At 36.8% G+C, this 25255-nt stretch overlaps 1 protein-coding gene across 1 annotated transcript in view; it reads left to right on the forward strand.

Annotated features, from left to right (window-relative positions):
* Window positions 1-25255, forward strand: part of LOC119190882 (carboxyl-terminal PDZ ligand of neuronal nitric oxide synthase protein-like) — a 203451-nt gene that overhangs the window by 42195 nt on the left and 136001 nt on the right. The window contains exon 2 of the mRNA XM_037444130.1: window positions 11871-12133. Coding sequence (XP_037300027.1) covers window positions 11927-12133 — 207 coding nt within the window. The 5' untranslated portion in view covers window positions 11871-11926. The remainder of the gene's footprint in view (window positions 1-11870; window positions 12134-25255) is intronic.

Here is a 25255-nt window from a genome sequence, read left to right on the forward strand (position 1 = left end):
TATATACTGTTACTATTAATAAAACAAACGTTGAGAAATCTGTCAGATCATTGTAATTTATAAAAAACCTTTTCCATTTTCATAGCCTCACTAACAAAACAAAAAAAACTCGACATGTGCAAATTTATAGGTAGGGGAAAGTGGGGGGAAACCGGACAGGGGGTAAAAGTGGATAGTGGCTATTTTCATAGTAGGCATATTGCTATCGCGTTTTAAACCTTAGACCGACACTCATAAACGCATGCTTAGTGTGGTTACAAATGGTGGCCAGGAAAGACTCTCATCGCGCCCATTTATACGAAAAAACGAAAATACAGGTAAATGATCTATTATTTTCTAATGTTTGACATATTCTTATTGGTTTTGGTTATAAGTTACTACAATGTTGTATTTTTTTTTTTATAATATCATGGATATTTACTCCATTAAAACTATAATAAGTGTTTTTCTGAGTTAAAAAAAAGTGTTGGTAAATATTATTTCAAATATGGTACTTGTGGGGTGAAGTCGGACGGGGTTGTATTGGATATCCGGTTTCACCCCAGTGATCGAAGTTTCGATTTATGTTTTGGAGTATTTAGTTTAATTATATATTTTTAGTGTTTTGTACCTATTAATCTTTTCTCATTTTTTTATAGTTCCTAAATATGTCACCGACATACGGTAAAAAAGGCAAATAGGCTGATATGCTTTTGGCAATTAATTCCGTCTTAGAAGACAGAATGGATATCTTTTGGCAGCGCATATCTATTATGTACCCAAGACATAATTACAAGACCGCAATACAAAAATCAAATCCGGAAAATTTAAAGACGAAGTATTCCGAAAGTGTCCTTCTGTAAAAAAATGTGTATTTTCTGATGTCAAAGGTATAAGCTACAAGTTGGTAAAAAAAAAGGCAAAGAAGAAAAAAAAGGTTGAAAAGAAAGGCAAAAACTATGGTTATTGGTAAAGAATCAAATAAAGAAAATAGCCAAGAGGATTCAAAAATTTTAATTTGTAGGGATAAATACAGCCAAACCATGTCCACTGATGTATGGTACGTGGCACGGCATACCTGAAGTAGAGTGTGGATTGCCTCATAAAGGTTGTATTGGATGGTCTGCACCTGAGATATAATTTTTTGTATGCATATATTGTGAGTAATTACTATATTTTGCTATTTTTTATAATAAATATTCACCTCGTTGATAAAATATGCGTATCCGGTTTTACCCATAGGTATGGGGTGAATCCGGAAATATGTTTTTTTGTTAAAACCCGTTCTACTTCCTATAATTATAATTGATCGCTGATATTTTAACACCAAAGGTATGTCTTATGTATGTACTACGCGGAGTGATGTTGATTTTTTAAATATATAATGTTTTAACTAACATTTTTTTGTTCTTTTCTTAACTATCCGGTGTCGCCCCACTTTCCCCTACAAGGTTTTTTCTCTACATAGTAAAAAATAAATATTAATTTATTTTAAAGTGACTTATTTCTTTTCGGGGCAAAGGCTTGTTGTTAAAAATGTTTTTTTCTTTTATTTTCTCAGAAATTCTTTTAATTTGGAAGCCATATTACAAGAGTGCGTAAGAATATCTAGTCTGCCACCTTGGGCGGTCTGCCAATTTACATTTAGAGTAAATCTATTATATTTTTTATATACCTCTCAACAAACCTTTCCATTTGATACCCGTATCATGGGCGTGTAATAAAAAACCGGTCCATCATCTTGGACCGTCCGCCATATTAGATTTAGAATGACGTCAGTTATCTAATTATGCATTGTTATCCAACCTAAACGTGCATGTAAAATTTAGTCTCAATCGATTGAGGATAAATGCTTTAAAATTCATTTCCAAGATTTGGCCCCAACATACATACATACATAGTACAAACATTAAATAAAAGCTTGAAACCAACATAATATCAATCTTAAAATTGAAATATTAATACAAATGATCAAATATCATATTGCATTAGATATAGTACAAGAGTTCTAAGCTGACACGGCAGATTAAAGTAGATGATCGTTTTTGAAGGAGACTTGGCTTCGGAAGCTTTGAACTTTAATTTCTTAAGTAGTGATGTGCGTTGAGCTTAGTCCATTTATATGTACATACGAAGCACCAATCCACCCCTGAGAGCACACATCATCTGCTTATTACTTAATATTATATTCATAAGGGTCTTTTCGCTCCGTATTAACTTTCGGTACATAATGGGAGCACTATAACGGAATAAATAATAATTCATGTGATATAATAACCTGCTTCGCCGAGTGAAGATTACATGATTTTATTTTAATGTAGATATTCATGTATTAACATAGAGAAAATAATAGTGGGGAGAGCGGGGCGGTTAGGTTATGTTTATATATTTGTTGTTAAAACGAAGTTAAGTTTTAAAATTATAGTGGGGCGGTTAGATTATGTATTGACATAATTATAAATATATTAATATTTGTTATTAAAACTAATTTAACTTTTATAGTCTAAATTAGACTACAATGAAATACCCATAACATAGATATACGTCGCGATAATATATTTAAAAAAATTAATCAAGCCACGAATAGCATATATCAAGAATAATGAAGGTTGTTGTACAGAAATGACATTATAAGTTCCAAAAGCAATGAAGTATTAAAAGATCCCTAGCTTGTAAAGAAATTTATTTATTTATAAATGCTACCATTATCCCTCTTTTGATATAAGGAATGTTTCAAAAAGTTTCGATTCTACTGCGATGCGACAAATCGCTATTGGAGAGTAAGTTGAATGCAATCCAAGCAACAATCAGTGAAACCTTGAACTATCGGGCACAATACTTGCAGTACGCGTCTATAAGCGTCGCGCAGCTATATACAGGAATTCTCAGAAGGTAAAGATATAAAAACATCAGAGGAAGACAAAACTGATGGCATGAATCAAAAAAGTAATAAAATTACAAAGTATTGAAACCGGTGGTGACATTACCATCAAGTGTCGGTTAGAGATTTTTAAAATTTTCTTTAAAACAACTATAACTGGGAAGTATACATAGTGCCTCATTTAGTATGTACCGACATAGTTAGGTCCATGGTATTAGTATGGTCCGCCATCATAGGAATATGATGCCTATTTATCATTCCCTTCAGGACACCCTGTATATTTTAGGTACTTTAGGGTAGAAAAACGGATATACATATAAAATACGGACACCTACATACCTAAGAATTCTTCATAAGATTTTTGTAGGTATGTACATTGTACAGTTGACGAAACACACTAGGGCAGCAAGGTTGATGATGATTTAACCTCCGTGAGTAATAGAGAGACTTATTATGCACTAAACGAGCCCCGCTTCCCTCAGACAAATTGTAAAATAAATAAATTTGATGCTCATTGAGGTTCCCTATTCTCCTGTTTCAGTTGAACAGGCAATTGAATTACACCCTACAGCGTTATATATAATATAAAGCTGGTTTATTATATTTATTATAATGAATACAGTTTACTAATATTTTATACAGCCATCAGCATTTCAGACGATAAGTAGCTGTAATTTTTTTATTCATAGTTTTTATGACGAACAGAATGTTGCCTCGTTCGTATATTTTGCGATCCCTTACGATTACTGCCTACGTGTATTAAAGGTTATTATGGGAATAATGTCGCAGTAAAGTTGAACAGCGCTTTATTTTATTCCACTGTCAGCGCTCAGCGATAAAAGCGACGCTTAGCTGTTGTAATTTGGTGATTGTTATTTCGTTAAACAATTCCATGTTATGGAGTTTATACAGATCGTTGATATTTACTAATTCGGGAAATTTAATTAGGTACCTACAATATTTAATAGTAGTATAGAGTTGATGATATGTGTAATAGTACGTAACGCATAATAAACAAGTATTTAGTAACAATTTTCAATACAATGAAATTCGTTTAGCGTAACAATCCACCGTGTCTTCGCTAATATTACAAAGCAATTCTACATAAGCTTTCAAATAATAATGCTTCGAAAGAGTAACATGGGTTATTCAATGATCCCATCTTTTTCAAAAGAAGCGACAATGTCTATTGGCTTTTGTAAAACATGTTATTCTTAGCTTTAATTTTTTTTGTTATATAGTTTATTTTTATATATACTTAGTTATAGAATATAGTTGTAAGTTATTATGTTATTATAATTCCGCCAGTCGAATTGGGGTAACCTGTAATGGGTGTGTTTTGATGTAAATAAATAAATAAAAAATAAATAAAATAAAATGTCTGCAATAAAGCGCCGACATTCATAATTTACATACGTCCGTTCTGAACATCTTATTTAATTATATTTGTTGGTTATATTGTTGCAGACTGCGTTGTTGTCTGTGACTACTTTCATTGAAAGTTGGTGCATTTGATGATTACGAGTTTGTCTAATTTAAAGATATATAATTAAAGTTAACTTGTAGATATATATGTAGGTAGCGTGTTTACACATCATATTATTATAAAATATTTTTGGAAGATAGTTTATAATATTATTATTAAAATTTATATATAACTATACATATAAGCCTTGCAATTAGCACATTACCTCTTTTATATTATTATTTATTGATGACCACATTGTATACCAAGGACAAAGCAATATATTTGTAATTACAATAACAATAAATCTAATTAATGTTTTGACAATTTGACAATTAAAAATCCTAATAACTAGTAGGATATATTATTAACACCCAATTATTTCTTTACGAATCTTAGTTATATATTATAAATGCGAAAGTTTGTGAAACTGTTTGGATGTTTGTAATACGTAAACGCAAAAACAACTGAACGGTTTCGGATGAAATTTGACACGTGGGTAGACCATGTCTTGGACTAACACACTGACTACTTTTTCTCCCGGTGACGGGCTCTTAAGGGAAATTATAGTTAAATAGATGGCACTGGTTTCGTACAGTATTTTAGCGACCATTGTAAGAAGAAAGTCTTTACATGCAGGCGAAGTCGCGGGCAGTTGCTCGTCATGGATATTTTATAGCCTTTTAGTAGCAGTGGTTACGGTATAAAACTTTCGCATAATTTATCTATCATCTTAATCAAAGCTTGTCGAAGTAATTATTCGTGATTCTCCTTAATAAGACAGTCTTCGAAGTAAACCGTAACTTTAGAACCGTCGACAGTTATTTTGATAGGGTCATCAAGTTCTTGTTGCTTGCTTTGCAAATTACTTTTAATTTTAACGTCGTTTAACTATGTTTTCCTTATCGCGTCTAGATTTAGCTATTGGCTGTAAGTTCTAGTAAATGAATTGAGCAGATATATTATAACTATAATTAAATCTACAAAAAATTATAATGAACATTTTTAGTATTTGGTTGAATAATATCTATAATGTATGAATTAACTTTCAAAAATACCTACAATAAAAAAGGATAAAGAAGCAAGTTCTTATTTAAAATGCATGTGGTTAAATAGTTGTATTTTTTATTGTTTCATGGTCAAGAGGTTTACTGTTTGTTAAGAATTAATTTTTGTTGCATTGCAACTCGTTTGCTCAGTTCTGAGAATTGTATTTATATATGACCTTTGAAGTTATGATAAAGTGCTGGGATCTATGAGTTATGCTTATAACTAATAAAATATATTATATAATTTAAATAAGAAGACACGAAACTTTCTTATTGTCACTGTTTCTATAAAGGAATCATTTCTTGTAAAAGAATAAAATTTACTGACCGATTTAGATCGATATGCCTTTTTATTATATATACTATTGCTTGTGCATCTACCCGCGTGACACACACATATATATATATATATATATATATATATATATATATATATATATATATATATATATATATATATATATATATATACGATTTATGGCATACAGTGAAAGATACTAATGTATAAAAGCCACTAATCTGACCTTTTTGTTAGATTGTCCGAATTCCTAACCTTTGGTCAAAAGGTTCGGAAATTTTATCGCTCCTCGTAATTTAATTAGGAAAGACAATATTTGAGTTTCAAGTTGAGATGTATTTGCGTTGTCCGTTTACATTTTATGTCATTCCTAAAACGTTTTGTTATGTTTTTAGTTGCATAGCTTTTGTTTAACCATTCAAGTTTTTAAACATAAATGAGAAAAGTTTCTGTACGCGCACACGGGTGATTTACTGAAAAAATATTAAGTTTCCGTAGGCCAGCAAAAGTATTAAGCTTGTTTTCAGTTTTGATGTGAAATAAAATACTTTCGAGGATGTTTAATGGAATTTTTGTGTTTAGTGACAGCCTGGCGCTGGCGAGAGCGATTTGAAGCCAACCGTGCAAACTTGAAAAATAACAATTCTAATAAGCTTGTTAAATTTCTTTATAAGTTTAGAAATAATGATCTTCTTTACAAATTAGTTCAACATAAGTCTAACTACTCATAAGTCCTCAAACAAACGAGATTTAAGGCATTTTCGATACGACCACTTTCTTCACGTTTAGTCGTTAATAAGAAATATTTGTCAATTTTTTTTAATATTATGATGTTACCTTGCCTCTCATTGTTAATCACTTAAAGTGTCATAAAAGCTAAGTAGAAAGTTTTCAAGGAGAAGGCCATAAAAGGAGTTGATTGCTAAAGAGAAATTAAGTTGATATTACAACTTAAACAATTAAGAAAGTGGAGTCGGTGAACGGAAAATGTTTTGTTAGTAAAATGTTATTAAACTTGTAACGTTAAATGAATAAAAACGAATATTGCAGTATTATAACCACGTCTTTACCACGCGAAAATTATCATTGATTCATAAATGAATCTAAAACTATAATATTATAAAGAAACTTGATATTTGACGATTAGAGAGCGGTTTAACTAAACCCCTGTCGAATTCCGTCGAACCAATTGGTTTTATCTTCAGGCCAAAGCTTTATATTAAAGTCAAGAGAAAAACAACGAAAAGATATTATATTGTTTGGTACGCAATATCGAAATCGTTTACCTCTGTTACAAAAACGACAGGACCATATAAGCCGGATTACATATAAGAAATTCGCGTACACGGCACTGTGATTTGCTTGTATTCGCATTCCTCTTCATATTTATCATAAATCTTTAAGAGTTTTTTACTGCTTTACAAAAATTTTGTGGCAAATATCGAATTTCAGATTCAATAGTGACATTTATATGTTTCTTCAGTGAACCCACGTTGTATGCCTATATCATACCAATCAGAAATAACAGAATTTGAACATTCCGTCGCAATACCGCTATAGCTTAATTGAATGGTTTAAATTAAAATTCTGTATTTAATTGGAAAATCTTGTCGGAAAACTTGTCAATATCTGAACGAAGTTACAAGTTTACCAACAATCGGAACTCTACTGCGCAAACTTCTAAATGTATACAGAGCGGGGAAATCTAGTTATAAACCGACAACAACTGGTTAAAACCTAGTTTCATTGTAGAAAATTGCTTTCCGATTGGAGGACGAAGGATAAATCCTGGTGTTCGTTAAACTATCACTGCGAATCACAATTATCCGGTTTATTGGACTGGGAATAAGAGCCTTCCGCTTCCCCTCAGATTGTTCTTACAATATTTCTTTAAATATAAACAGCACGAATAAATTGGAAGCTTAGTGGAAACAATATAATGAATTTCGCTAAGACTGACTGACATGGGGAAATACCGACTAGACAATATTTTTATAGGGAATGCAATCGGATCGGATCGGATTGACGTCGCTTGTCTTAACAACGAGAGGTCATACACAAGCCAAGCTTTTTGGACTGTGTTGCGATTGAGCAGACGGAGTATTATATTATTTGGACCTAAATTTTAATAAACCGCAAAACAGTTTATAAAGTAAAAGACAATTTTTCCTAGTCAAATTACTCTATATATTTTGGTCCAGAGATTTGCATTTAATTTAGTGCAAGTTCAAATAACAAAGTGATGCTAAAGGTCAAGGTGCGGTAATAGACTAATGCAATATTGGGGCGTTCCGACGAACTTCAGCGCGGCGCGGCGCTTGCTTGAAATGTTTCTAACGAAGTGTCTGATTGCACCTTATAGGGAACTATCATGGACAGTACAAATCATCGGATGCTGGCTTTTACCGATTTCTTTGATAAATTCGAATTGGAAATGTTTTTTACTCTTGATATTTTTAATACGTGTAGTTGGTAGAGGAGAGCTCATGTCTGTCAGACTTAGCGTTGCCAGGCGTCCCGTATTTACAGGGGCGTCTCGTATTTTAGGAATGTTTTAAAATGTCCCGGCGGGACAAACTCTGTCCCGTGAATCGATCGATCTACGATTGACAAGTACTCAGGCACGCAACGTTCGAATTTTCGTATACATATCAATACGATTCGGTTTTTAATAAATTTAATAAAAATGAGTTGACGTGTTTTTAATTTTAATTATAATGGTATTGATTGTTATAGATAAGTTAAAAGGAATAAAGTTATGTTAAAATTGACTTGATCCACCGAAAAAGAAATATCACAAAATATTTTGTTTCTTGTTTGTCCCGGGTAAAAAACTGAAATTCCGTATTTTTCGCCCATTTAAACTGGGCAGTAGCCCATATTAAAAGTATGTAATTAAAATTAAAAATATATTTTTACAAAAATAACTCGCACTATAAAAAAACTTGTAAATATTTTTTCTCTGATTTTTTGTCTGTTGGGGAAATAATTCGTAAGCCATGATTGGTTGGAACGGATACAGCGCCAAAGCGCCCAACGTCCCATCCGCCACGGCAGACGCACAAGACGCGGGCGTCGAACGTCTGCTGAGGATCGTCGGCCTCCGTAGGCGCGGACCGTCGGGTGACGAGCATTGGGTAGCTCGTCGCCCGAAACACCTAACGGCTCCGTGTGTACGGCGCGTAGTGTTCCACGCGCGCCTCGAAGAGCAGTGTCAGCATAATTTGCGGGGCCCTTTAGGGCCGGTGCCTGCCTAGGTCTCAATGCCACCGGATCTTGGACCTAGGCACATAGGCAAAGGATGGGAACACCGTAGGTTCTTAGTCAGTAAAAGTCTGACACGCTCTCCCGCCCATCCCAAGGCCGGAGATAGTCAACTGACGATTTACCTACGTAAAAAAAAAAAAAAAAAAAAAAAAAAGCCATGATTGGTTGACTTCTTTTGAGTTCAGTAATAATAAAAATTTGTGTAAATATAACAAGGCACAAAAAATCCCTTATATATTATCCCTTATAGGTTGAAAAAAATCTAGCAACCCTAATCAGACTCCACACGTTCCAGCTGAATGTACGAGTATACTCCTTTTGCACACGACTTGCTTTATAACATAAATGAAGTATCACGCAAAAGATTTTTGAAATTCCATCCGTTGCTCAATTATGAAAGGAAAATATATTTATAAGCACAACCATAAAGTTCTTAACATGTCCATTTTAAAAAATAGGTACTTTAATGCATTTTTCAATTTTATCTTTTATATGAGGGATTATGATAAAAATAAGAGATTCTCTCTATTGTTGTAAATCTGTTTTAATAATTACCAAAAAATTTGTTAGAAAATATTGGCTCTAATACATATCGACATTAATAAGAAAAACAATTATTATCCTACGTGTTTATCCACGATCCGTTATCCAGGGATTTAAGTTTGAAAACAAAAATATAGTTCCCCGGTTCCGTTGCTTCAGTGTCTTGTATAACAATTGGATTCTTTCAATGTTATTTACTTTGAATGAAGTTTATCCGAAAGTTGTATTGGATTATGTATCGAAGTGGAAATGTTTGTGACTTTCTTCTTCTTGAGTTACATCGGTAATAACCTATGCATTATCTACATGGATGTTTAAAAAGTGCTTCTGATATAAATATAAGATAACACTAAAACTACATTTTACGCTTTAGAATAGAACTCCGATGGCATATAAACAAAATATTATGTAATAAATATTGATATTTTACTAGGTTTACGCAGTTTTCATTTAAAGAGAGTTATGCGATTAAGAATAAATGGAATAAATATAGTTTTTAAAATAAATGTGAAATGTTCATAAAAAGCGTTGTTTATATTTATTTTAGACGATTTACAAGGCACTGTGACCGAATATAGCCGAGTACTTAAGCCAACTTTTTAATAATCCTAGATAAATTCTATTGAACCATTTCACATTATGTTGGTTTATGTGCCTGCAACCACAAGCGAAATTGCATTTGTGATTAGTTCTAGGCACATATTTCAAGTATAGCTGTTATTATGTCTTCGTGATAGTGGACGAGTTATTATTTCCATTTTAAAGTACATTGCGTTGTTTTTACTGTTGCAATAACATACCTAGTTTATCTGTTCGACTTTGAGTTATAGGTATGTAAGCTTTATTGTTTTTTGTGCCTTGTTATATTTACACAAATTACACTAGTTTACAAAATTTAACATATTTATATACCCCGAAATAAATGTATATAAATATGTTGATCTACCTTTCGTAAACCTAGAAGTGTTAACAAAAATATTTTATCACGTCACAATTTCTTCCTTCAGTCAAATGTATTTTTTTACCTATCTAACATGGTGATGAAAGATGATTGTTTATTCGTTTGCTTCAAACGGCAATTATCTTGTTTCGGATTGATTTAAAATGTCGAATAGAAACTGTTATCAAAGTTCAAATAATTTTTGTTATGTTTGTGGGCAGTTTCTATTTAATACATTTGTGTGTCTACAAATGTATAACGAGAATCAAAGAAACAAATAGATGCGATAGAAAATTTCGTAACAATATTTGGTAAAAAATATATCGTTGCTTACATTTATTTTGAGAAATAGTCATAGCAATTTATAATCTAATGTGTGAGCCGATCCCTAGGTTTACAGTTCACATAGATACTTCGGTAAGTTAATTTCCCGTTGCTAACCAAAGCAAAACTAATTGGTATTCCCGGACCATGATTAAGAAGCTTGGTGTAACTTCTCAATCGATCGTCGCTAGTTGCGTTAGGTGTTCGCTGGCAATTTTGTCCGACGCTGTCTCATTAAACTATTATGTATTTCAATCTACTGGTTTTATTAAACTATATTCTACGGTTTTAGGTATAAGTATATAAGTTCAATTGTTTTAATTGATAATCAATTTGATCTAAATTTTTATCTTCTTCTTCACTCCTTTTTGACATCTATTTACCACATTTTATCAATAGTAAATATACCTTATGTCTTGTGTTAAACGATTTAATGAAAGCGCATGAGCGATGATTACTTTGTACAAACTGCGATGTAGTTAGTATCTATTATATAATTTTTGTGAAACATACCCAACTTGCCCGTGAGAATATAATATACGAGATAACACACAAGCTGTACCATTCGCGGCTGTTTCCGTGTGAGACCATAACATTGGAATGGAAAAATTATTGTCTGCGTCCCTTATAGTATATTATCCTAATGTACAGCGATTTTTAGTTTACGAAAGTTATATGATCGACGAGTTATTCTGAAACATAACTGGCGTTTATATATGACTAGCTGACCCGACAGACGTTGTCCCGTCTTAACTATGAATTTGCAGCGCGCATTCTGTCAATCGCTGACAATTATTTCAAACAATTGACAGTTATATAAATTAAAATTTTCGTTACGTTTTCTTAAATTTTCTAATTTTCAGCGCAATTTTTTGATTTTTTTCTTTCATAAGAACCTTCTGACAATAACAAACACAACAAAAAAAAATAATTGTAAAATCGGTCCAGCCGTTCACGCGTGATAGCGTGACCAAGGGAAATAGGGATTCATTTTTATATATATAGATATAATCTTTACTTTATTCGATATTTTCCATTTTCTATTCAAGTTGGTCAATTGCTCTGTAGAAAATGGTCTATGTCCACTGTATAGTACTGTACTTACGGAATATATTTCTTTGCAGATAACTCAGTGTGGTGCTGTATTATGATCGCAAGTGGAAGCTCAGAGTAATCCTCGATGTTCAGGAGAGGATACAAGACACGATACGTGCGTGTGGTGTTTAAGGCCAAGACGTGGAAGCGAGCGCCCATGAAGTTGTTAAAGTGGCGAAGAAAAATGCCATCCACGAAGCAGTACAATCTGGTGCCGAACGATGAATATGATCCGAGGATCCCGTTGCACCCGGACGAGGCGTTCCATTACGGCATCACCTTTCAAGCCAAGGTGAGATTATTATCCCGTCTGAATATGTTCTGTGTGTTGGTCTATGCATGTTTTTAAAGAACCTCAATCTGCAACCACCACTGTTATAAAGATGTAAAACAAAATATTTGCTTATTTATAACATCTTTTTTATTTCTTATACATCTGAAGCATTTGTAAGCATATATAGTAGTTTAATCGACAGATTTAAATAAACATAGGTATATGAAAAATATTTTTATAGAGTAAAATACTGGTGATAGCATTGTAATTGCTATACCGTGTTTAAAAAGAAATTGTGTGAATGTAACTGTTGCAACTGTGTGTTAAACGCTTGCTATTGGAACGGGGCTTGATAAAGCCAACATTAGAACAAGAGTGAATCGCTGAGCGCAAAATTAAGTTAGTCATATTCTGTGCTAATTGTATTCACCATCTACAGCTTCGTTGACTACATACCATTAATGTACTATTTTTTATACTGGGTCATGTTGACAAAGCGTTCCTGGAGGAAAACACATACTCGTCAAGACCTCTGATAAGAACGTGTCAAGTATCATCCATGAATAAATAATATTTTCACTAGAAATCCCGATTTAAGTTTTCTGACTTTTGATCATTTTGTAGTTTAGTGCGAATATCGTATGTGTGTGAGTCTGAATTAAAGTGCCACTCGAACGAATTTTATTAAAGTAGCACCGGTAGCATTAGGGCATGTCATATCAAAATTGCATTGTTTTGTTATTTATTTTGTACGAAAATCACTTATTTTACATCTACGGTTAAAGTAATATAATGTGTAATTTTCAGGCAGACAAATATGTGATTTAATTTAGTAACACAATGACAAAATGACCGTGTGTAAAAAACTATTTTGGGTAACACCGTTTTTGATGTTTGTCATAGCTGTAGATATTTGTTAGATTTAATTTTCTTTAAACTTTGTTACGTATCATTTAGCGGTGATGATACTTGAAGGGCACGAATTTGGATAATGTAAGTTTTTTTGTTCAAGTACAGGCACTACATCAAAAACATTACATTCAATTTTATTTAAGATTTAAATTAATTAGCTTTATGTTACAATAACGTAAATTTTCGTTTTATAGAAAACAAACAGCACAAGCATACTATAGTGATTCTTTATCTCTACTTCGAACATTCAAATAAATGCTCGAGAAAGAACAAAAACATCTATTGTTTGTCAGAAAAACCCTTAAATTGACCACCACACACACATGTTATAGGAGTGCGTAAAAAAATACTAATCCGCCATTTAGGGCGGTCTGCTATATTGTATTTAGACTATAGACATTTTGCTTTATGTATTATTCTCAATAAACCCTATTATTTGATATCCATTTGGGCGTACACAACAAAATAACTAGTGCATTATCTTGAGCCGTCCGCCGTATTAGATTTAGAATATTTTTACTAAGTTAAGCATACATTGTCATCCAAAGTAAACTTGTGTTAAATTATTTATCTAAATCGGTTGAAGTGCTTTAAAATGAATTTGCTAGATTTGACCCGACCATAATTGTGTTATAGAAACATTGCAAGTAAATAATAGCTTGTAAAAATACCTATGATCTTACTTAGAATAAACATGTCCCAAATTCCACAATATGTACAGATATAACATACACAAAATTGTATAAAAGCATTTGTATATTTAATAAACTCGGCAAGTCTTCGTCGCTACAATTTTCTTTTACCATCGTGTGAAATAACAGGTGGACTTGGCTTGTGAATCTCGCGATATCAGTTCACACTCCATTAATATTGAACGTGTGAAGTGGAGGCGTAGTCAGAACTCAGATTAACATTGGGAATATTATAATTTTAAGTAAGTAAGTAATACAGAATAAGGTTAATAATAAATATTATATTTTTTGTGTCGATATAAAACTGTATTTCTTATTAGTATAAAGTGAGCTAAAGAAAAGCATTTATGTATTTCAAAAGCGCAACTATTAATCTGATTATTTTTTTTAATGGAAGCAACTGTGTCGCAAAGTCGTAGCAAACACTAACAATTTTATTTAAAAAAAAAACAAGATTTATGTTTTAGTTCTTAGAGCTTGCTAATAAATTATTTTACATTATACGAACTACGTGGACTAAACAGAATATATATTTACGATGGAAAGTCAATGGGAAAGGATAGAGATTTCTCGCATGGCTGGTTTGCAACGCACATTCCTATTATTTGCTGCGATTTATCATCATCTCTATCATATCGCCATGCGGTACTAGGTTGATGGTGGTAATTATGATTTGTACTATTTATATTATGCATCTAGGAAACATATGAAACGTAACTTTTCTTGACTGCAATCGAAAGAAAATAAAATATATACTTACGGAATACTTAGCGAAAGAAATACAAGAGTTTACGTAGGCTTAGACGTCTATACCAACAATTTAGGATCCTAAAATCAACATTAAAATGTTAATTATAATTTCGTCAATTTTGAATATCCATAAAATATATCTATCCATAAGTGATAATTCGTAACAATAAATACGTTTTTTTTAGTTATATAAGTATTTTACATAATAAGATATTTTTAATAACGGATCAAAATTATCATAATAATCTACAACTGTTTTAACGAACTGCGGTTGCATTTTGAGTAATATGCGACCATTGGTAACATTTTAAACGTAAACACAAAAGTTATTTGATGAAATAATTATTTATCGGGGAATAAAATTGTATTTTCTACGCTTTTGATTTTTCATACCGGTATAACAAAAAAACATCGTATACCATTAAAAATCTGTTCTTAATTCATAGGATTACCTCTTTGTATACGTTTTATACTCAAATAATAGTTTTTGTAATATAAAAAACTGGGAACAGTGAATATTTTTCTATATTAGAAAGCAAGCAAATGAGCGGGTGCATTACATTTTTTTTATACCTTTGAATGCCAAAATGAGCTTTCCGTTCACCTGATGGTAAGCGATACGACCACCCATAAACAGTAGAAACACCATCCAACACCTTGAATCACAAAGTATTGTTTGATATTCCATTGCGCTCGCCATCCTGAGACATGAAATATTAAGTCTTATTATGTCCAGTAGTTACACTAGCTACAATGTCCTTCAAACCGGAACACAACAGTGACTACACGCTGCCCAGGCGGACTCTCAAATATGAGAGACCTACCACCAATAACGCTATACTCCCCTGTGCCTACATTTAACCTTAAGAACGGTGAAACTAACACAACTGGTCCACATACCCTCCAATGGTGATAGCGATAACCAGTATTTTAATCACGAAAATAATTGATTTTACCTTAATCGATACTGTCTAAATAGAGCGAATTATAGAATCCTGTTTACACAAGGTGAGGAGAATTTAGAGAAATTATTTGAGATCCACATAAGCATCAGTGGAATCGAACCATTTCAGTGCTCAGAAATGTTCAAACAAGCTCCAACGCTAATCAAGTAGCGTGAGACAAACGCAATCTCTTCCGAATGAATAAGTAATGAGTCATTGACGAGCATCACTTACTCAAGCACAGGGTAAGAAATGACATAGGCCGTTGATAAATAACCATGTCATTGGTTCGTGACGTCCTAGTTTGCAACTTGCCTTATGTAGGACAGAACATAATCCTATAATAATTGCCGATGCGAAGTGTGCATAGATAAATTAAGCGAGAGTATCCGTTACGTTAACACCTCGATTTTTAAACTTGTAATATATAGGAGCGAAATTATAATTGTAGAAAAAACGTGCGTGCAAAATATATATTTTACGTCGGGCAGAAAACATTTTAATTTTTATATTAAATTTAAAAAATAATATTCTCTTTTTATTACTTGGAATAAAATAATGAAAAAGTTTTGTTAATATAATTTTTTAGGGTTCCATTCCTCAAAATGATCACTTAGTCATCCCGCTGTCTGTCAAAACCCCTTTTCTCACGTATAGGTATCAAGTTTGAATTATACCAAATAGATACATATTAAGATCTACGGTCTATTACATTTGTGAAAAAAATAAAATTGTAAGTCAACGCGAACAAATAACATGACCCTTGTGGACATACTACATACTTTGCGATCTTATAAGGGAATCAAAACCTATAGGGTATTTTCCGTTGACCTAGAATCCTGAAATTTGACTGTTTCTTTATATTAAAACAAGAAAAAAGGCAGTTAAATATTTATTTTTAAAAAATCTGTTAAACCTATTAAATAGTTAATTTCAGTTTACAGGTTGATGCTGAGCAGAATACTATAATTATTCAACCCGGGATTGACCCCAAGACCTCATCTTGTAAAATATTCCAATTATACAAAGACCAAAATAGATGAGTTTGCTTTTTAAATACAGTTAAAATTGTCATGAAAACTTTTTATGTAATTATAAACCACCTGGGGCCTTATTCTCTATCCCGCACGTTATTTTGACAGTGTGTAACAAGCACGTAACACAACGCATCATGTTTAGGACTATAGAATTTTGGCTTACAGAATACCATTCCACACACATTTCTCGAAGATAACATGACACGGCCGCGTTACGCGTTTACACTATCATACAGAATAAGGGCCCTGATATTGTTTCTATGTAGTTTATTAAAGGTGAGGTAAATTATCGTCGCCTTGCAATCTTATATCTCTGCTAACCAAATATCCAAATAATTAGAGAACATATTCTCAAATAAGGAGTCTTGTCAGCCTCGTAACTTTGTAATAGTAAGCTTCATAAAAGACGATGTAGCGATCATCAAAGCTTAAAATTATTTAACAAAGTTTCGGCTAATGCATTGTTGCTGCCGGAGACGTTAACAATGACGGGTTTTGGTTAGAAAGTAATTATTTAGACCATGCACCTATATAGTTTTATTTGAGTGTGTTTGTAATATATAGTTAGTTTCGTCTACTTCTTGTCTAGCAGTAGTGTATGGGGCATTGTGGACCGGAGTGTGAGGTTCTAGGTTGTTATCCCCGGTCTGGCAAAACCTTGTGTGGACTTTAATAATACAATTTTTTTCGAGGTTGGTTTCCTCAAATTATTATCATACGGTGGCCGACCGGACATAAAACGTGTTGCACCGACCCCACTCCGTCTGAAATATATTATAGATAAATAATATCAGTAGCCTGCCGCAGTGGTGTAGTTGTATTACGGTGCAACTGCAGTACTGAGGTCTTGGTTTCGATTCCCTAATCAGGTAAAGTGATATTGGATTTTGTATTCAGTATCAGCCCTGAGTCACGTATTTGCGCCTGCTATAGCGGTAGGCTGGCCCCCAATCACATCATGGGACGTAGTAAATACACCGGAAAGTGTGTCAATTGCACCTCCACTTCTAGGATAAAAGGCGTGAGTGTGTGTAATAACAGCAGTATTTATGTCTTATAACTGTGTGCACATTTCTGAACAAATTGTCTTCAATAGGTTACTTGTGGACAGTAGTAAATGTAGTACTAAATGGCTAAATAGTTGTAATTAACCACTTAGTTTTGTACAAATGATACCTTCGGTATTTATAAGGCCCTATCAAGCTTACCCAATGTCAGTTCCAAGTAAAACAATTTAAATTCAATTTCTAACATTTCGCTTCGACGATTCATAAAATTTTGATTCACTTAAGAACTTTGAAAATAAATTTTGAGTTTTAGGGACACTTTTATTATTTGCGATGATCAGGTTAGAATTTCAAGGCTTTAATTGAAATGATTCCTTATTTCAGTTTCTTGTTGTAGCTTCAACGCTCTGTTTAGCATAAAGGTTATGTTAATGTAGTTTAGTGTATAACACAGTGCTGTTTGTTAGCTAGCGTTAAATTTTTATAGTAACCCATTGTGTTCTTGTGTTGGAAGTAGGCGTTCCTTCAGTTTGAATACAGAACTGGGGCTGCTACATGAGCGGTAACAGCTGGTTCCGTAAACCAAGTTTCAGTACAGTATGTTCCTAGTTTATGTTCAATGAGCGCTAAAGCCAACTTGGTTGTGTATATCATCAATCAGTCGCACTTTGATCATCATTATTTGCATTCATGACATTATGTACAATTTTATGACTTAGAACCTTGAAGATAACAAGATCCAATTTAAAAACAAAATTGTTATTTTTCAAATAAGTTTGTTTGGAGTTCAATTTTAGAGTGAGAAGTTTAATAGAATAAAAACGTTTTTTGTGGTTTTATTTTCATTATTTAATAATAAATGAGTATTATAAAATGATGTTTACATCATTTAGACCAAGGTTTTAAGTTGTTTTTCGTTATAGATGGAGCTACGTATTTCGAATATGGCGTCGGTTAAATTGTGTTATTTAGAATTTAAGTTATGTTCTGACACAGGCCGATCCTTCGCCATAATAGAAACTAATCCCGGAAACACATTTATATTGTTTACTATCGAAAATATTTTCTTATCGAATTTGTTTTGGTATAATATATGTATTTTCCATAAAATACAAATTTACAGCGCAAACGTAACTTCATTTGAGTAGTTGTTTATGTAGGCAGGCGAGGTATCCACGGCAGGCCGGAGCGGCTTCCTAAGCCAGGATTACGCGGTCTTTGCCGAGTTGTTCCTTCCCTCTATGTCTTCCTCAAAGGTAATCTGGAAGATTGCGTTATTTTACGCATTAAAACGCCGCAAAGGATCAAACATAATGGCCGTTATCAGGGGGCCCTTAGTAAAAATAAAAATTGATTCTGCCGAAAGAGACCCACGGCCCTTGAGATTCTCCATTCAAGGGCTCACACAATAAGGCAGACACAAAGAGGCTATTCATAGAATTGCGCTTACAACAATGTGCCGCTTGGATCCCGCGTTAGTGCTCCATAACATTTCAGCTTAGTGGCTTATGAATGTTTTACAAGATCCTAGTGAAAAGTTCCTCGGTACATTGTAGCGCATTAACTTTAAACCTGCCAACAGTGTAATGGAAGCAACTGTTTACGATACTTGCTCTGGCACGTTCCTAGCGTCAACTGCGACTTGCGATCTATGAAAATATTTGCTATAGAAGTTTGTAACATTTTAATATAAATTTAAATCATAATGAACTCAATTTAGCGTTCTAGGTTCAAGAAGAGAAACATGCAATTCTTTTTTATTGCTATTTTTTATCCCAACCAAATTAGCTAGGTATCAATAGGGGCGAGAAAATAGCTATCCAAAAAAAACCTAATATTGCAAACAAAATTTATTTACTTTTGATGTCATAGTATCAAATTTTGATTTAATTGTTTTGTTAAGGGTTTTCAGTACATTGTACTACTAAACTAGATTACAAGATAAACAATGTCATTTATCAACAGAACGAACTTTTCAACTCCCAATTTGTGTTGTCTTATCAACTATAATTCCCTACCGAGATCTTTCCTTCGTCTGTTCTAGTAAAAATATAATTTTCCATAAATTTAAGAATATAAAATATTTAAACGAAATATAAATTTGAATTTAAGTACAAGTATAGCGGTTTGTATTGGGAATAAAACACTATATAAACATTACACAATTTATGTCGGTACGATACAAAGGACGTTAATTTGGTACAAATACTTATATCTATGGGTCGAATACAAAACTCGCGCCACCGTACAAGACGGCGGGCGCGGGGCGACCGCGGAACGCGCCTCGCTTCGATGGTGACTGGGGCCGGACTAAACAGGCGCGCGGGCACGCTCCGCGAGTCGTCCCGAGCGCCGCCGCGGGAGCAGGGGTGGGGTGCGAGGAATAGGGATGTTCGCTACATCCTCCCCCCCCAAGCCACAAGGGCGTCCCGACCGTGGCTTGGCTGGACGACCACGTCGGCGTGGATGCCTTACAACTTTATCTCCCCCTACGTAAGGTGTCAAAGCGCTGGCATGGTATTTTCCCCTTATCTCCCCAGAGGAATCTACGATTTCAAACGTCGTCGGAGTAACGACCCTGGAGACGCGATACGGCCCCTCACGCCGCGGGGCGAACTTGGAGGTAAAACCCTTAGAGGCGTTACTCGCAAAGTGCGTCTCCACCAAGACGAGGTCTCCCACTTCATAAGGTGGAACATTCCGACGATGACGGTCGCCAGCAGCCTTTCGGAGATCTTGTTGGTCTTCGACTCTATGTTTCACTTCAACTAATACGCGGGCAAATTCCTTCAAATATGGCGTTATCTGTGGCACATAGTTCTGCGCGGACACAATTTCCCGTATGTCCGTGTGCACGGCCATCGGCGAACGCATCTCTCGAGCAAACGTCAGGTAAGCAGCTGACTGTCCCGTACACAAGTTATGCGCACTATTTAGGGCAAACCGAACCGCAGGTAGGACCTTAGGCCAGCGCCTATGCTCCGGTCCAATTAATATGGCAAGAAGCTGCTTTAGCTCACGGTTTTTTCGTTCGGCCGGATTGGCTTCCGGGTGATACACAGGTATTAATGACTGCTGCACTCCCAGAACGTACATAGCCTTCTGCATAACCGCCGATACAAATTGGCTACCATTATCAGATACTACACGGCGTGGTAGTCCGTAGCGCAAAAATACTTCTTCAATAAGAACCTTGGCACACGTCTCCGCAGTCGAATCACATAGTGCAAATACTTCGACCCAGCGGCTGGCGGTATCTTCCACGAGTAAGATCCACTTCTCTCCTCGTTGGCCTTCGGGCAGCGGCCCGAAGAGATCTATTGCTAGCACTTCAAATCTCTGATGCAGCACCGGGGTCTGTATGAGGCCTGCGGGCTTCAAATTCGTGGCCTTATATTTCTGACATTCATTGCAGGACTTCAAGTATTGGATTACATGAGTCCTCATACCCTTAAAGTAAAATCTCTCCTTAATTCGTTTCAGAGTGCGTTCGATCCCCAGGTGACCTGCCGTCGGCGCATCATGAAGTTCGTGCATGAGCTCGGCACGTAGGGATTCTGGAATGACTAACTGAGGCTCTTCGGACTCTCCGTCAGGGTCACAGCGGTATAATACGCCTTGTGAAAGATAAAAGCCTCTATCGGTCCAGCGCACTGCAGAGTCAGAGTTACAGGTGTCTTCGAAATCTTCAATAATTTTCCTAACTTCCGGGTCTTCCAGCTGGGCGGCCCGAATCTCCTCCGGTCCTCTCCGTGGTAAGTCCACGACCACCGGACAGATGTTGCAAGGGGCTGAGGATGGTTCCTCCACATCATCAATCACTGGTCGACTGAGCGTATCCGCGACAACATTTACGCGGCCAGGAGCATATCCGATTTCTATATCATAAGACTGAATTTTCATCGCCCATCGTGCTAATCGTCCACTGGGAGTTTTCAACGTGAGTAACCATTTCAGCGGTTGGTGATCTGTTACCACTTGTACACGTGCACCTTCTATGTATCCTCGGAACTTTTTCTAGTGCCCACACTACCGCTAAAGCTTCTCGCTCAGTAGTGTGGTAGTTCCGCTCTGCCGGGATCAATAGTCTGCTGGCGTATTCAATGGGTCTTTCTTCAGCAGGGTTAGGGCCCTGCATCAACACGGCTCCCAAGGCGAAAGCACTAGCATCCGTACGTAGGATGAACGGTTCATTAAAATCCGGCTGGCGGAGGATGGGGCTCTTACAGAGCCGAAGCTTCAACTCTTCAAAGGCCTTACCTTCGGTCTCCCCCCACTGCCAGTCGACCTTTTTTTGTTAAGTCCGTAAGAGAACGTGCAACTTCGGAAAAATGGGGAATAAATTTTCTAAACCAGGAACATGTCTGTAGGAACGTCTTCAAATCCTTCAAATTCCTTGGAGGCCTCATGTTCACGACTGCTTCTACCTTCGAGGGGTCAGGCTCGATGCCCTGCGCAGATATCACATGTCCCAGGTAAGTGATTTTTGCTCTTGCAAACGCGCATTTTTCTCTATTTGCTTTTTAGATTAAAAAGGCGAAGCCTATCAAAAACCTGCTTCAAGTCTTCTAAGTGGTTATCTAAATCCGATGAAATAATCAAGATGTCATCAAGATATGTAAGAACACATACATCTTTCAGGCCAGACCTCATTCTGTCCATTAAACGCTGAAACGTCGCTGGTGCGTTCTTTAGTCCGAATGGCATACGGCGAAATTGAAACGTCCCGAAAGGCGTAGTAAAAGCAGTCTTGTGACGGTCTTCGGGTGCAACTTCCGTTTGCCAATAACCAGCTTTTAAGTCGATAGTCGACATCACGCACTTTGCCTTAGTGCTCTTGAGCAATTCGTCAATCACTGGTATAGGGTACTGGTCGGTGCGTGTCACTTGGTTCAATTTCCTATAGTCCACACCAAAACGAACTTCACCGTTTTTCTTAGGTATCAAAACTACGGGTGCAGCCCACTCAGACTCGGCCTCTTCAATGACTCCGTCTTCCAGCATCCTATCCAATTCCTTTTTAATAATTTCCTTCTTTGCAGGAGAAGCGCGATAAGGAGGACCTGCGACAGGCGCAGCATCTCCAGTATCGATGCGATGTTGTGCGAATTTTGTTGGTCCTCCCCCCGGAGTAAAGATGTCTTCATGAGCATTCAGAAGGGTGGAAAGCTGTTCGCGTTGGTACAAGTCCAGATGGGAACCCTCGTCTTCGCGGAGACTAACGGATGCGCAGCCAAGCGAATGGCTTGAAGCGCTTTCAAAACAAAGCGGTTGAGGCGTCCGGTCGCGTTCCATGTACCACACCCCCGAATCAAAATCCAACACCATGCCAACACCTTGAATAAAATTCATACCTAAGAGACTCTCGGTTGCAGATGGCAACATTATGAAACTAACTAACACCGATATCCCTCGCACCTTAACATCAACATGCGCTACTTCAACATTTTGAGCGACTGAATTACCATCAGCATATTTAAGTTCCATAAAACAGATTCAAATACATGACCGTTATTAATTAAGTGACGCCTTAAACTAGCACTGCCTATGGAATGCTTCGCACCAGTGTCCACTAGCAATTGGCCCTTACAACCATTAATCCAAACACTAATCACTGGTCGCACGCGCGAACCTAGTGTGACGGCACTCGCGGACACCGATTGAAACACTGACGCCACAGTTTCCTTCTTTACTTTGCACGTGGTGCAATTGGAACGAATCACCCCGGGCGCGCCACACCCGAAACAGGTGATTGTAGGTCGTCCCTTTTCGCCATCAGGGCTGCCTTCCTTTGGCCTTTTATCCTTGAGCCGTTGGCAAGTGTCTTTCGAATGGCCATACAGCTTACAGTATACACAGTAGGGTCGTTTCTTATTCATTGGCGCTGATGACCCTGGAGAAGGCGACGAATGCGATGTTGATGAGGATGATGGCGCACGGCTTTCCCTCATAATATCTTCGACCCGTCTAGCGCACGTCAACATCTCGCTGAAGGTGGCGAAACTTGTGCGGGGTACCTTTTCTCGGATACCGACGTGAAGAAGTCCATATACCATGTCTAACTGTACCTCCTCTGCCAATGTCGAATGCGGCAGCTGTGCGATCAATGCCCGCACATGACAAACAAACAAATCTGTCGCCTCTCCTTTTCGCTGCTCCCTCTTAAAGATTTCTCTGTAGATTTGGTGCGGTGGTAAACGTGGCCCAAAAGTGTTCTTTAGTGCCGCAATCGCCTCTGACCAAGAACTTGTCGAGGCCTTTACACCTTGCCACCACGTCGCAGCCAAGTCTGTCAAGAGCATTGACAGTCCTCTCAATGCGATATCGTCCTCGACGCGTGCGCATTCTTTGTAAGTTTCCACGGCGTCAATAAAAGCCGTGACATCTGACGACCCGTCGCCGTTGAAGCGCGCAGTGCATTTTGAGAGATTCCGATTATTTAATACAGTGGTGTCACTTACCGACGATTTTCCACTTACTCGATCCAGAAGCAGCATCAGCTGCTCATTGGTCAACATGACCACGCCAGCGGCGGTAGCTACCGCGCCAGCAACTGGCGGTGTACCTGTCACCGGCACGTCGGACGAAGGCGGCGGTGCACCGTTGCTCGATGCAGCCCCAGCGATACAATCACCATGGGCAACGCCGGACGATGGTCCCCGGAGCTCGAAGACACCCTCAACAGGTGCCACAGGCGGCGGCGGCGCCGCGGCCTCGGGCGCAGCCCCGACCTGCGACGGGCTCGCAGCGCGAGATCGCGTTAGCACCATCGTAGAATTCGTCACAACACGATCGAAACAATTAAACGTTGACGCACATAAACCACTGCACTCCCAGGTGGCAAAACTGGGTAAAAAAAAAAAAAAACAACTACTTTGCCACAACGTCGTCACCACGTCAATGTCCGTAAAATAGGTACCTATCTATGCACAAACTAGGTAGCTCTCACTGTCCAAAACAATATGCAGTCCAGGATGCACACCGGTAACAGTAAGTAACTAGGTACAATGCACTGATAGTAATAATACTTTACGAAAAGTTTTACGGAACACATCGAATACGCGGCACAAGTCACTGATGTAACGCCCAGTAGGCATATATACACGTCTCGTGACTCTCTTTGTAGTCCAACATTGACCGACACGACGACCCACAGACGAGCTTTAATCTACTTGACAAGGTAAGCGTCCCGTTTCAGCGAACACTCGCCGACACATTACCGGCGTCCGGTACACACGACGCGTAGCGAATATACTTCACGAAGTTCGTCGCGACACTCGGAGCACGAGGCCTACGACGCTTGTACTGGACGAAGTAGGCGTGGCCATTTCAGCGAACATTCGCCGACAAAGAACTGGCGCACGCGGCTCGTAACGAGTACCTAATACCTACACTTCCGAACTTCGGCGCGGAATTTACCGAACGAAGTGGACGTGTCCTTTCGTATGTACTCACACAATTCAGTCCCACGTTAGGCTGCCACTTTATAGCGGTTTGTATTGGGAATAAAACACTATATAAACATTACACAATTTATGTCGGTACGATACAAAGGACGTTAATTTGGTACAAATACTTATATCTATGGGTCGAATACAAAACTCGCGCCACCGTACAAGACGGCGGGCGCGGGGCGACTCGCGGAACGCGCCTCGCTTCGATGGTGACTGGGGCCGGACTAAACAGGCGCGCGGGCACGCTCCGCGAGTCGTCCCGAGCGCCGCCGCGGGAGCAGGGGTGGGGTGCGAGGAATAGGGATGTTCGCTACACAAGGAGATTAATTTTTAGATACTGTATT

The sequence above is a fragment of the Manduca sexta genome, chromosome 27 (assembly GCF_014839805.1).
Source record: "Manduca sexta isolate Smith_Timp_Sample1 chromosome 27, JHU_Msex_v1.0, whole genome shotgun sequence".
Taxonomy (NCBI): Eukaryota; Metazoa; Arthropoda; class Insecta; order Lepidoptera; family Sphingidae; genus Manduca; species Manduca sexta.